Source organism: Erinaceus europaeus, chromosome 4 (genome assembly GCF_950295315.1).
Source record: "Erinaceus europaeus chromosome 4, mEriEur2.1, whole genome shotgun sequence".
In the NCBI taxonomy this organism is placed as follows: Eukaryota; Metazoa; Chordata; class Mammalia; order Eulipotyphla; family Erinaceidae; genus Erinaceus; species Erinaceus europaeus.
In genome coordinates this window covers 67,298,069-67,311,832 of record NC_080165.1, presented here as the reverse complement: position 1 = coordinate 67,311,832, position 13,764 = coordinate 67,298,069, and the positions used below count along the sequence as shown (strand labels likewise).

The 13,764-nt window shown below is 43.8% G+C and overlaps 1 protein-coding gene across 1 annotated transcript; it reads right to left on the bottom strand.

The window, feature by feature from the left end:
- Nucleotides 1–3,529: 3,529 nt before the first annotated feature.
- Nucleotides 3,530–11,888, bottom strand: RPL7L1 (ribosomal protein L7 like 1). The gene is made up of 7 exons (XM_007537373.3): nucleotides 11,831–11,888; nucleotides 11,091–11,199; nucleotides 10,822–10,985; nucleotides 8,877–9,014; nucleotides 6,976–7,085; nucleotides 6,562–6,776; nucleotides 3,530–3,932 (listed from the first exon to the last, which is right to left on the bottom strand). The coding sequence occupies exons 1-6, from the start codon at nucleotides 11,869–11,871 to the stop codon at nucleotides 6,568–6,570; spliced, it is 771 nt and encodes a 256-aa protein (XP_007537435.3). The 5' UTR covers nucleotides 11,872–11,888; the 3' UTR covers nucleotides 3,530–3,932; nucleotides 6,562–6,567.
- Between the last annotated feature and the right edge of the window lie 1,876 nt (nucleotides 11,889–13,764).

Below are 13,764 nucleotides of genomic sequence, written 5' to 3'. Positions count from 1 at the left end.
TTAAAATAAGTCTTAAAAAGTTATCTTGTGAGCAGGAGAGACAGCATCATAGTTAAGCAGAAAACCTTTTAAAAAATATTTATTTATTCCCTTTTGTTGCCCTTGTTGTTTTATTGTTGTAATCGTTGGATAGGACAGAAAGAAATGGAGAGAGGAGGGGAAGACAGAGAGGGGGAGAGAAAGACACCTGCAGACCTGCTTCACCGCTTGTGAAGCGACTCCCCTGCAGGTAGGGAGCCGGGGCTTGAACGGGGATCCTTGTACAATCCTTGTGCTTCGAGCCACCTGCACTTAACCCACTGCGCTACAGTCCGACTACCCACAGAAAACTTTTTAAAATGTAATTTTACTTTATTATTCTTTGCCAGAGTACTGCTCAGCTGTGTCTTATGGTAGTATAGGAGACTGAACCTGGGACTTTGGAGCCTCAGGCATAAGAGTCTTTGCATGACCATTATGCTATCTACCTTCACCTTAGCAGAAAACCCTTAAATCTGAAGCTCTGAGGTCCCAGGTTGAATCCCTCACATCATCATAAGTCAGAGCTGAGCAGTGCCCTGGGGGAAAAAAATTTTTTTTTTTTGTCCTCCAGGTTTATCACTGGGGCTCGGTGCCTGCATTACAAAGCCACTGCTCCTGGTGGCCGTTTTTCCCATTTTGTATTGAATAAGACAGAGAAGTTGAGAGGGGAGGGGAGACAGAGAGGGAGAGGACACCTGCAGAAATGGGGAACTGGGGTCTTTGTGCTTCTCCTACTATGTGCCCTTAACTCAGTGTGCAACCGCCTCCCCTCCCGATTTTTTTTTTTTTTTTTTGCTTAGTCCTTTTAACAACTATATGAGGCAGACAAGTTTAACTTCTATCAGTCTCATTTTATGAGTAATAATGGAAACATTCCCATACTTAGTATTAAGACAGACCCAGGGCATAAACCCTGGACCTCCACACTCATAACCTCTTTTTCCCATGACTTTTTGATACATCATTTAAAAACAATCTGATTTCACAACACTTTACAGTGTAAGAGTAACACCTATTCACGGCAAGTTAACTTTTGAGCCAACCAATCTAATTAATTACCTCAGAACCTGGCACATTTTAAAGCATTGTTATATTTCTAATTCATTCTCACGGCTTATGAGTCCTATGAGCCAAAATTGCAGCGAAGTTGTTAAGAGGTCAGGGGACACAATGGTTAGGCATAATTTCAAGTCCTAACTTGGATCTGCCACACCCTCAACTGCTTAGGTCAACGGTAGGACTAAAGCAAAGCAAAGGTCCATTTAGAGATGGGCAGATGACAAACAAGGAAACCCAGACCACTTTTTCCCAGTGTACTACCCTCAACAGTCCTGATGCTCCATCATTACTAGGACGGCAGAGGATACTTTCAAAGTCTAGACTATACAAGGGTCTAATTAAGCTGCCTACCTGGGAGCTGAATGACCAAGAAGTGCTAATGTCATCTACACAAAGCCAAGGAAATAGCTGGGCTTTTTTTTAATTGCCACCAGGGAGGGCTATCACTGGGTTTCAGTACCTATACCACAAAGCCACTGCTCCCAGTAGCCATTTTGTTGTTTTTTTTGATAGAACACAGAAATTGAGAGAAATTGATAGCTGCAGACCTGCTTCACCACTCACGAAGCTCCCCCCCCCCCCCCAAGGTGAGGAATGGGGCTTAAATCTAGGTCCTCATGCCTGGTGATGTGTGCTTAATAGGGTGTGGCACCGCCAGGTCCTCCCTCACTTGGATTTGGGTTTTAAGTAAACTATTAATCACCAATGCAGTAAAAAACAAAAACTCCATCCTGGAGGGTGGGCAGTAGAGCACACATACTAATGTACAAGGACCCAGGTTCAAGCCCCTACTCCCCACCTGCAAATGGGAAGTGCTACAGGTGTCTTTATCTTTTTTTTTTTTTTGATTCTTGGGTTATTGCTGGGGCTAGGTGCCTGCACTATAAATCCACTACTCCTGGAGGCTATCTTTTCCCTTTTGTTGCCCTCGTTTATCATTGTTGTCATTGTTATTGCTGTCGTTAGTGGATAGGACACAGAAATTGAGAGGATGGGAAAAGAGGGGGGAAGATAAGACATCTGCAGACCTGCTTTATCGCTTGTGAAGCAAACCCCCTGCAGGTGGGGAGCCAGGAGCTCACACAGGGATCCTTCTTTGTACCGTGTACTTAACCTGCTGTGCTACTGCCTCCCCCCCCCCCCCCTTTAAAAAGGAACCTTGGTGTTTCTAGGCTTTTCTTTTACCAGAGCACAATTCAGCTCTGGTTTATGGTGGTAGGGGATAGTGTGTGTGGGAGGGGAGGGGAGGGATTGAACCTGGGACTTTGTAGCCTCAGGCATGAGTTTCTTTGCATAACCATTTTGCTATCTGTCCTCTGCCTCTCTCCCTTTCTACCTGAAAAAAAGCCTCAAATGAACAGGTAACAAATTTGCCTTTTCCCTCCAGTTGTAGATGGTACCCACATCAGCTCAGCAAACCATCACTGCCTTTTAAAAAAACATATTATTGGATAGCAACAGAGAAATTGGGGGGGGGGGGGAGATAGGAAGAGACAGACACCTGTAGCCCTGCTTCATCACTTATGAAGCTTCGCCCTGCAGGTGGGGACCAGGGGCTTGAGCACTGTAGTGTGCACTAAACCAGATGCACCACCACCTGGCCCATCACTTTTTTTTTTTACATTTATTTATTTTCCCTTTTGTTGCCTTTGTTGTTTAACATCGTTGTGGTTATCAATGTCGTTGTTGTTGGGTAGGACAGAGAGAAACGGAGAGGAGGGGAAGACAGAAAGGTGGAAAGACAGACACCTGCAGACCTACTTCGCTTGTGAAGCGACTCCCTGCAGGTGGGGAGCCAGGGGCTCAAACCAGTAACCTTCTGCGGGTCCCAACTCCCTTCATCACTGTCCTTTTTAAAGGATTTACTTTTACTACCTGAGTTTCACATAAAAGATAAGAGGACCCAGAGCATCAATCTAGTACATGTGGTGCCAACCAGGAACCTCAGGTAGGAGTCTGACACTCTACCAATTGAACTATTTTGCCAACCACTCATCACTGTTCTAAATGGCACAGAAGATAGGGCTGGACTTTCAAGCATGATGTCCTGAGCCTGATTCCCAGTGCCACACATACAGTTATACTCTGGTTTATGGGGGGTGGGGGTGGCTGGGGATGGAAACTGGGACCTCAGAACCATTATACAATCTCTCCAGCCCTTAATATAGGTTAATTGTCTAGAAATACAAAAGCTACCTTGGTAAGCCTTAGTTTCTCACAGGACAAGGAATTACAGAAATTGGCAAGATCAGGCCATGAGCAGTCCGAACAGAGTAGGACTTGTTCACATATGGTGCCTGGATTTCTGAATAAGGTTTATGAATACCCTAAGCTTCCAAGCAAAAATCTGAGTGTATGTTTTCCTATGAGTTTTTTCTTCTCATAGATTCAAGGATAGGTGAATCTTCAATGACTTAAAAGTTAACAGATTTGTAGTAACAACCGAGAATTATTTTTGTGTTCTTTTAATTATATGATAAAAGAAGGTGTGGGAACTCCCAGGTTCAGATATGCCCTTGGGCTTAGTTCACTTTCTTGTATACCCACTCGGGCATTCATCCACCAGCATCAATCCCCAAGATAGAAGATGTTACAAAGCAGGAACCTTGTCCTACTTCATAGTATGAGTTCTTTGCTCATTTTCTCAAGAGGCAGCAGAGCTCAATGTGGAAACACACAGGAACTTCAAGGTAGAGCCAGAGCTGTGATCAGATATGCCTGCATGAATGCTGCTGTCTTTTTATTCAGACCCTTCCCCTCCAGTCTCTGAAGACATAACAGAAAGTAATCTTCTTTGAAGACACCAGATAGTCCCAAAAACCCATGCTATCAATGCATAGTTTTCAGATATTCTGTGGAAGAAAAACAATTTCATTAATTCAAATTCATTGCAATCCAATAAAAAAAACAATTAAAAAAAGTTAAGATTCTTTTTTTCTTGGTAGTGGCTAACCCAGTGGAGAAGACATGTTAAGTGTGATGACCTGGGTTCAAGGTCTGTCACCACCTTTGGGGGAAGCATCACAGGTAGTGGAGAGAAGTACAGCTGGTGCCTCTCCCCAGTCTCTTCCTGCCTACCACAGCGGGGGGGGGGGGGGGGGGGGGGGGAGGGGAGAAAGATTGCCAGCAGCAGACACGTGCAGAAGAACTGAGATCTACTTTCATGTATACATTTCTTGTACACAAGTGTGATCTACAGGGGTAGCCATCTCCCTACACACCAGTACACTGCACGTAACACCATACACAAGGAACTGTGTTTAAGGCCCTGGGCCCCACTTGCAGGCGGCAAGCGTCACAAGTAGTGAAGCAGCAAAGCAGCACCACAGGTGTGTCTCTCTCCCCCCCTGAATCTGACTCCATCAAAAAGAAAACACACACACACAAAAGCTGCTGACATACCATTATACTATTCCCAAGCCCTACTCATCATTTCTAGCCTAGTTTGTAACTTCCCCCCTTTTACCTATATATCCACTTATTGAGGGTTGGGGGAGAAGCAAGCTATATATATTATGCTGCCAGGGCTTCATGCACGCGCCATTTCACTGCACCTGGTATAAAAAAAAATTATTTTTTGCCTTCAGGGTTATTGCTGGGGCTATGCCTGCACTATAAACCCACTGCTCCTAGAGACCATCTTTTCCCCTGTTGTTGTTATTGTTGCTGCTGTTGTTGGATAAGACAGAGAGAAATCAAGAGAGGAGGGAAAGACAGAGGGAGAAAGATGCAGACACCTGCTTCACCGCTTGTGAAGCAACCCCCCTATAGGTGGGGAGCTGGGGGCTAGAACCGGGATCCTTATGCTGGTCCCTGCGTTTCTCACCATGTGTGCTTTACCTGGTGCACTACCACCTGGCCCCCGGGATCAAAATTTTTATATAAATATTTTAAATTATATTTTAATTGACTTATAAGGTAAAGACAGAGAGAAATTGAGGGGAATGGAGATGGGGAAGGAAAGAGACAGACACGTGCAGCCCTGCCTCACCACTTGTGAAGCTTTCCCCCCTGCAGGTGGGAACCAGGGACTCGAACCTGTGTCCTTGTGCACTATAATGTGTGCGCTTAACCAGATGTGCCACCACTTGGTTCTAATCTAATTTTTTTATTTTAAAATTTCAGACAGCAGAGAAACATCACAGCACTGCCCCACAACCCATGGAGTTTTCCCTAGAGCCACTATGCCCCCTAGTGGTGCCATATATATTTAAATACTTATTTATTCTCTTCTGTTGCCCTTGTTTCATTGCTGTGGTTATTACTGTTGTTGTTGTTATTGATGTCATTGTTGTTGGATAGGACAGAGAGAAATGGAGAGACAGAGAGGGAGAAAGATAGACACCTGCAGACCCGCTTCACCACTTGTGGGGAGCCGAAGGCTCAAACCAGGATCCTTATGCTGGTCCTTGGCTTTGCGCCAACGTGCGCTTATCCCACTGCTACCACCCGGCTCCCGGTGCTATATCTTGAACCCAGACACACTTTACTGGGTTAGCTATCTCTAGGCCCTGAACAAGACATTAAAAATAGGGATGTAAAAAAAAAAAAAAAGGAAGACTATCACGCTTAAATCCCAGATTCAATCCCTCCATACCACCATAAGCCAGTTAAGCTGTATTCAGGTAAACTCATAAACAACAGTAACATGACACTAATAAACACACTAACATGACAGGGAGAAAACCAAAGCACATGTGATGTAAGGATCAATCCCAACACTCCATGGCCATGAGTCTCACATTCTAGGCACTGTACCATTCTGGGTGATGACTTTTTCCTGATGAAGAGAATGTTGTGTCACTTGTGGAACTTCAATCCAGGGGCAGCATACATATAGGCGCAGATGTGTCCCAAGCACATTTTCAACTTTCTGCTTTACACTAATGCCAAGTTTACTTTCATACTGGTAAAGTTGGGGGGAGTGGGGAAACACACACCTGGCTGAGCGCACGTGACAATGTGCAAGGAATCAGGTTCAAGTCCCTGGCCCCTACATGCAGGTGGAAAGCTTTGCAAGCCATGAAACAGGGCTGCAGGTCTCTCTCTAGGCCCCCCCACCATTCTCTCAATTTCTGGCTGTCTCTATCCAATAAAGATAATAAAAAAAAAATTAAGAGGGGGAAGAGAGGAGAGAGCCAGAGCATCACTCTGGCATAAGTGATGCCAGGGATCCAAATGCTCAGGACATCCAAAATGCTTTATCTACTGTGCCCATTACAACTCAAGGATGGTGGCCTGAGAGGTAGAACAGTGAGTAAAGCGTTGAACTCTCAAGCATGAGGTCCTGAGTTCAATTCCCAGCATTACACATGCCAGAGCAATGCTCTCGTTTTCTCATTGCTAAGCAAATGCTCTGGTGTCTATTAAATGTCTCTCACCAAAAAAAAAAAGAAAAAAAGAAAAAAGGGGGGGGAGAGGGGGAGAAAGAGGAAAAAAAGGAAGAATGGATCTCAAGGATAGTTTTCAGTTCTGCCTTACCTAGATTTAATTCAACTCTCGGATGAGCTGATTGATACGTTCACCTCGGTAGCCAGGCACACCGATCTCTTTGAGGAAGCCCACTCTATTCTTGGGAGCATGACGGGCCACTGAAAGCTGGAAAGGGCGCAAGAACTCTGATATCGCCTGGAAATGCTTTCCCGGAAACGCAATTTCATGGATCAGGTCTTCCAAACAAATCACACCAAACTTCCCTACAAAGCACAAGAGAACAGATTCCTTTATTCAGTGTCTACCAGGTTTATACTGTGCAGCTCTTACATAACTGAGCTGGGCACTCTCATCTCATGCTTTCTCAGGACCTCTAAGAAGAGTAACACCTGGAACCCCACATTACAAACACCAAAGATCCTTGTTTTCTGCCTCAACTGATCCCCAAGATTCAACACTCACCCAGGTGCTCCTCAATCACTGTGTTGTCTGTCAGAGGGATAGTCTTATTCTTGACCTTGGCTTGTCCACGTTTTAAGATAAGTTCCCGGACAGACTTCAGATTTGGAAATCTACATGAGACAAGATAAACCGCAGCCTTGGTTAGCCCTTGGGATTCTGTATTATGCAGAACACTTAGTCCTGCAGTCGTCTGTTTAAAGAGGAATTATTTCAATCACCCTTTCCCTCACCAGAAAGTGTTCTGCAATCACACCGCCCTTGGGTTGCTTAGGGATATACAAATGACGGCAATTACGAAAACCCAAGTGGTCCTATGTGACTGAACTAAAATGAAGGACATAAAAATGTTCACCAGGCAAAAGAAAACATGAGCTGGATTACAGTCTATGGCTTTAGCATTTGGTGGCCCAAGAAGGTGCAAGAGATCAGTCACCCCATCCCCCCAGGACAGAGAAATTGAGAAGAAAGGGAGAGAACGTGAGAAATATCTGCAGTTCTACTCCACTTCTCATGAAGCTCCCCAGCCCCCACCCCACACGGGGACTGGGTCCTTGCACATAGTAATGCACTAAACCCCAGCAATATAACCTTGGTGGTAAAATAAAGTGAGAGCCAAAGCACCACTCCATAGAGTTCTTATTTCTTTCTTCTGGCAGCAGGGACTGGATCAAACCCAGAGCTTCACACATAGAGGTTGGGTACCCTATCAGAGAGGCACCTCCCAGGTCCCTGAAAGAATACTATTCTGGTTTGGAGAAACAGCATAATGGTTTCACTCATATGTGGAATCTAGAACTGACAAGATGTGATCTTAAAAAGAAAAGCAAAACAAGGGGTGGGAGGTAGATAGTGTAATGGTTATGCAAACAGCCACTCATGCCTGAGGCTCCAAAATCCTAGGTTCAATCCCCTGTACCACCATAAACCAGTGCTGAGCAGTGCTATGGTAAAATAAATAAACAAACAAACAACAAAACAACAGAAGCAGGCAGTTTCTAAACTGGTGGGTAACAGTGTGGAAGTATACACTGGAACCTCGTAACCTATTAATCACAAATAAAAAAAATTCATATAAAGCACTACTTCAAGCCTCTAAGAATTAAGTTCTCTTCCACCTATTTCAAGCCAAGTTTCAGTGTACAACTGAGCAAGCCCTTTCACAGTACTATTCAGATCATTATCAACAACACTGACACTTGATTTTTTTTTTTTTTACCTCCAGGGTTATTGCTAGGGCTCAATGCCTGCACCATGAATCCACTGCTCCTGGAGGCCATTTTTTCCCCTTTTGTTGCCCTTGTTGTGGTTATTATTGTTGTTGTCATCATTGTTGGATAGGACAGAGAGAAATGGAGAGAGGAGGGGAAGGCAGAGAGGGGGAGAGAATAGTAGAGAGACACCTGAGAACCTGCTTCTCTGCCTGTGAAGCGACTCCCCTGCAGGTGGGGATCCAGGGGCTCGAACTGGGATCCTTACTCTGGTCCTTGTGCTTTGCACCACGTGCACATAACCCGCTGCGCTATGGCCTGACGCCCCCCCCCCCCGCCCCTCCCCCTTTTTAAAACCAGAGCACTTCTCAGCTCTGGTTTATGGTTTTCGTTGTTGGATAGGACAGAGAGAAATGGAGAGAGGAGGGGCAGACAGTGAGGGGGAGAGAAAAACAGACACCTGCGACCTGCTTCACCGCTTATGAAGCAACTCCCCTGCAGGTGGGGAGCCGGGGCTCGAACTGGTTTCTTTATGCTCCCCAATACTTTTATGGCTGGCAGTATTTCTAGTCACAGCAAAATATTCTTTGAACAGCACATGAGCACCTGTATCCTGTGTAATCTAGCCTTAGTGTTCAACTACACCTACTATAAATTCATGTAAAAAAAAAAAAAGCAAAAACCTGTACTCACCCCCAGGTCACATAAGGCTCCACTGTACGCAGCATTCTTATGGTCTGAGGGGTCACTTTGAAAAAAACACCACTGAAAATCTTTTTCAGACGAAGTCTTGCAATGGTCCTCTGCACTTCTAAGCTCACACCATCAATCCTGAAGTAAATGAAATGCAAGTCAGGCTCCATTCAGTTTGCCATTTTAGCAAAACCTGTGAGATATTTGCCACTAATGGGCTCCAGAGCAGGACAGAGCCTTCAGAATTCAGCTGAGTGGGAGGTAGCTATAAAAAATCATTTCCATGTGATGTGAATCTGCAGTGTTCTAAGAGATGATCCATGGAAGTAGGACTTGCCTCTGTGGGCAATGAAAGATGTTAAATAAGAGAGATATGATCAGATTTCTTTCTGATGATCTCAGCAGAGCACATAGGATAGACCCAAGTGTGCTGATACCAGAAGCAGTGAAATCCAGTCAGAAAATTAATGTGATAGTCCAGGAAAAATTTATAGCCAATAGTAGGAGGACTAATAAAAAAAGACTCAGATATTTAAGCCCATGTCTCTGGTTTGGATGACTGGGATGGGGAAATTAGAAGAGACAGAGTTGTATGTACAGGTAGGAATAAGTAAGAGAAGTACTTAATAAATGTGGGGGAAAATCTTTATGGTCTTCATCCTACTAGGGAAAGAGAGAGGCAGACTGGGAGTATGGACCGACCAGTCAACGCCCATGTTCAGCGAGGAAGCAATTACAGAAGCCAGACCTTCTACCTTCTGCAACCCTCAATGACCCTGGGTCCATGCTCCCAGAGGGATAGAGAATGGGAAAGCTATCAGGGGAGGGGGTGGGATATGGAGATTGGGTGGTGGGAATTGTGTGGAGTTGTACCCCTCCTACCCTATGGTTTTGTTAATTAATCCTTTCTTAAATAAAAAAATAAAAATAAAATAATAATAATAATAAAAATAAATAAAAAACCAAAAAAAAAAAAAAAAAAAAAACAATGACTCTTTAGTCACTATCAGGCCACCCCATGAGCTGAGTCCCTAGTAGGGGAGTCCTGAGATTCTCAAACAGACATAAAAAAAAAAAAAAAAAAATCTTTATGGTCTCTCTCCAGAAGTGAATATATTCCATCCACTTCTTTTTTTTTTTTTAAAGATTTTATTTAATTTATTGAGAAACATAGGAGGAGAAAGAGCCAGACATCACTCTGGTACATATGCTGCCGGGGATTGAACTCAGGACCTCATGCTTGAGAATCTGATGCTTTATCCACTGCGCCATCTCACGGACCACTCCATCCACTTCTTGAGCCTGGTTCAGTTCCTATTAAAATGCCTTGCTGTTATATATATATATATATATATATATATATATATATATATATATATATATATAAAAGCAGGGCAGGGCATAAAGGTTATGCAAGAGATCTCATGCCAAAAAGCCCAGGTTCAATCCCCTGCACCACCACAAGCCAGAACTGAGTAGTGCTCTAGTAAAAGTGCTCTGGGAGGTGGCACAGTGGATAAAGCACTGGACTCAAGCACCAGGGTCTGAGTTCAATCCCTGGAAGCACATGTACCAGAATGATGCCTGGGTCTTTATCTTTCTCATTATTAAGTAAACTAAGTCTTTAAAAAAAAAAAAAAAAAGAAAAAAGAAAAAGGGAAAAAAAAAGAAAAAAGAAAAATGCCTTAACCTCCATTAACGTTTGTGGGTTTCAGTTTTAAGTCTCTGCTTTAAAGCCGCCTAACCACCTACTAGTACCTAGGCTCTTACCTCAGCACTTGGCTCTCACAGCATGCAGGGTATTTATGCTGTTTACATTGTGCTCAATCCTGAATTCCTAGCACAAACTGTGTCTGAAGCTTAACTCTGTCTCATTTCCTAAGAAAGAAATCTCAAGCTAAGCCTATGGTTTGCCTCAGCCTCAGGCAAATTTGTTTATGTTTACCTCTGGATGCGCACAACAAAGGCCAAATTGTGTTTATCTGGCACCTCCAAGCCATGAGGTTTTACTTCTAGTCGTCTGAGGCGAACTTTGTCACGCTGTTGCCGCCAGGAATCATGTAGGAAATATTCTAGTCGTTTAAACCTGATTTCTTTTCCTTTCCTCTGCTAGAAAAGACAGACACGGCATGACTGATGTGAGAGACTGCCAATGTTGCAACCCCGATAAAATTCAACAAACACAAACTGTAGTTCCTGCCTCCCCAGCATTACCTGCTTCCTTTCCAAAAGTGCCTGCTTTGCCTGGGTGGCTTTGAGAGCTTGATAAACTTTCCTCTTTTTCAGGAGATTTTCTGGAACCAAAGGGATCTTTCTTTTTGGCCTGATACACAAAGTAGAAATTAGCGATAATGTCTAAGGGGGGGGGGGGGGCCCGAGTCTTCCATGCACTTCTAGTAAAGATTACTGTCTTCAAGCCCCTAAAACCTGCTTGTCACTCTAGTTCTCAAAATGGTCCCCTAACACTCTTGTCCCCAGTGGTAGTCCAGGAGTGGTGCAGTGGTTAGAGCTCCAGACTTTGAAATATTTCTACAGAATTTAATTCCTGGCACCGTATGTGCCAGAGGGATGCTGTGGTTCTCTCTCTCCTTTCAGTAAATATAATATCTGAGAAACAGAGAGAGATGGAGGAGAGAGAAAAAGCAGTCACGAACTGCTCGGCCACTGGTCCTCCTAGAAGTCAACGGAGCGTCAAAAGCCACTGCTTTTCACCTACACCAGCAGCGGGAGATTCTAGTAAAACCCCACGGGGCCTTGTGAAAACAGACTGGTGAACCCCATTCTGGCCTCATCCTAACCTTCATCCACCGCTCAATTCCCAATCTCTTATTTGGAGCCTTTCCCACTCTTCTTCAGTCCTCAAGCACCCTAATCTACCGCCACCGAGAAATAAAGTCCGATGGCGCCAGATGCTCAAGGCCCCACTGCAGGGACCCCAGTAGCCAAATACTCACTCTCCCGCCGCCATCTTCCCAACGTCGCCGCTACTGCTCATGCGCAACCTCACCCAGCCAGGAAGAGCGGAGGCGCTCTATGTTTACTTGATCATAGAGACGTCTATTCTAGCTCACCTGGAGGACCTGGGTCACCTGTATCCACAAGGCTACAACGAGCTACTGGGGTCTTGTTAAAAATGTTACAAAACGGGCTGGGGAGACAGCATAAAGGTTATGCAAAAGCCTTTCAAGCCTGAGGCTCTGAGGTCTGAGGTTCAATCCCTAACTCCACCATAAGCCCAGAACTGAGCAGTGTTCTGGTAAAAAAAAAAAAAAAAAAGAGTTACAAAACTTCCCTCGCGTCGCTTTCAAGCTTCTTAGAATTTGTATCAGCTTCAAATAAGAGCTTCTTTTAAGCTAAATCATATCGCTGGTTGCGAGAATATAAATGACACTCTTCCCACAGTGCACCGCGACTTCCGGTGTCGTGAGGGCCTTCTCCTCTTAACTTCCGCTTAGCTGCAAATTGCCAGAAAGGAAACTTGGGTAGACTTTGCTCTTCAACTATCTCAAACTCTGTGAAGTTTACTTGTGTTTGTTAGTGGAGGTTCTTTGTGGACTTGCTGTTCCCGAATTCAGCTCTGATTCTGGTTGTTCCACTCATCAGTGGGCTCCGAATAAATTAGTTAAGCTCATCTGTTTGTAGGTTTCCATATTCCCTAAAATGGATATAGTAATGGGCTGAGGAGGCAGCATAATGGTTACGCAAAAGACTTTCACACCTGTGCTCTGAGGTCCCGAATTCAGTCTCCAGCACCACCTTAAACCAGAGCTGAGCATTGCTCTGATCTTCCCATCTCTCTCTCTTTCATTAATTTTGTTGTTGTTTACCATTGTGGGGGATTAAACCTGGCATTTTTGGAGCCTCAGACGTGAGTCTCTTTGCCTGACCATTCTGCTGTCTAGCCGTGCCCTCATTAAAAGTATTTTAAAATACATAAAAATTAAAAAATGGGTATAGCAAATTGGTCTATTCCATACTGTTACAGAGGTAACAAGATGTTCTACATTCAGCACTTAACACAAATTCCTACATAAGCAATCAGTGCTATGTTATAATTAGTGCTGAAAGGAAGAAGTAGAATTTAGTTTGAACTAGAATTTAGATCTCAGAAGATCCCCCTCATAGTTTTTTGTTTTTTTTTTTAAGTATTTTTATTGGGCAGGGGTAGATAGCATAATGGTTATGCAAACAGATTCCCATGCCTGAGGCTCCAAAGTCCCAGGTTCAATACCCTGCACCACCATAAACCAGAGCTGAGCAGTGCTCTGGTAAAAAAAAAAAAAAAATATATATATATATATATATATAAGCCCCACACCTATGGACATCTAATCTTTGACAAAGGGGCCCAGACTATTACATGGGGAAAGCAGAGTCTCTTCAACAAATGGTGTTGGAAACAATGGGTTGAAACATGCAGAAGAATGAAGCTGAATCACTGTATTTCACCAAATACAAAAGTCAATTCCAAGTGGATCAAGGACTTGGATGTTAGACCAGAAACTATCAGATACTTAGAGGAAAATATTGGAAGAACTTTTTTCCGCATAAATTTTAAAGACATTTTCAATGAAACGAATCCAATTACAAGGAAGACTAAGGCAAGTATAAACCTATGGGACTACATCAAATTAAAAAGCTTCTTCACAGCAAAAGAAACCACTACCCAAATCAAGAGACCCCTCACAGAATGGGAGAAGATCTTTACATGCCATACATCAGATAAGAGTTTAATAACCAACATATATAAAGAGCTTACCAGACTCAACAACAAGACAACAAATAACCCCATCCAAAAATGGGGGGAGGAATTGGACAGAATATTCACCACAGAAGAGATCCAAAAGGCCGAGAAACACATGAAAAAATGCTCCAAGTCTCTGATTGT

Bases quoted from the DNA above. Each gene is read 5' to 3' on its own strand.
- RPL7L1 (XM_007537373.3), bottom strand. From the start codon at position 11,871: ATGAGCAGTAGCGGCGACGTTGGGAAGATGGCGGCGGGAGA. The intron at 10,986-11,090 runs GTAATGCTGGGG...TGTCTTTTCTAG, and splicing joins CACTTTTGGAAAGGAAGCAG to CAGAGGAAAGGAAAAGAAAT. The intron at 9,015-10,821 runs GTAAACATAAAC...CATTTACTTCAG, and splicing joins TTTGTTGTGCGCATCCAGAG to GATTGATGGTGTGAGCTTAG.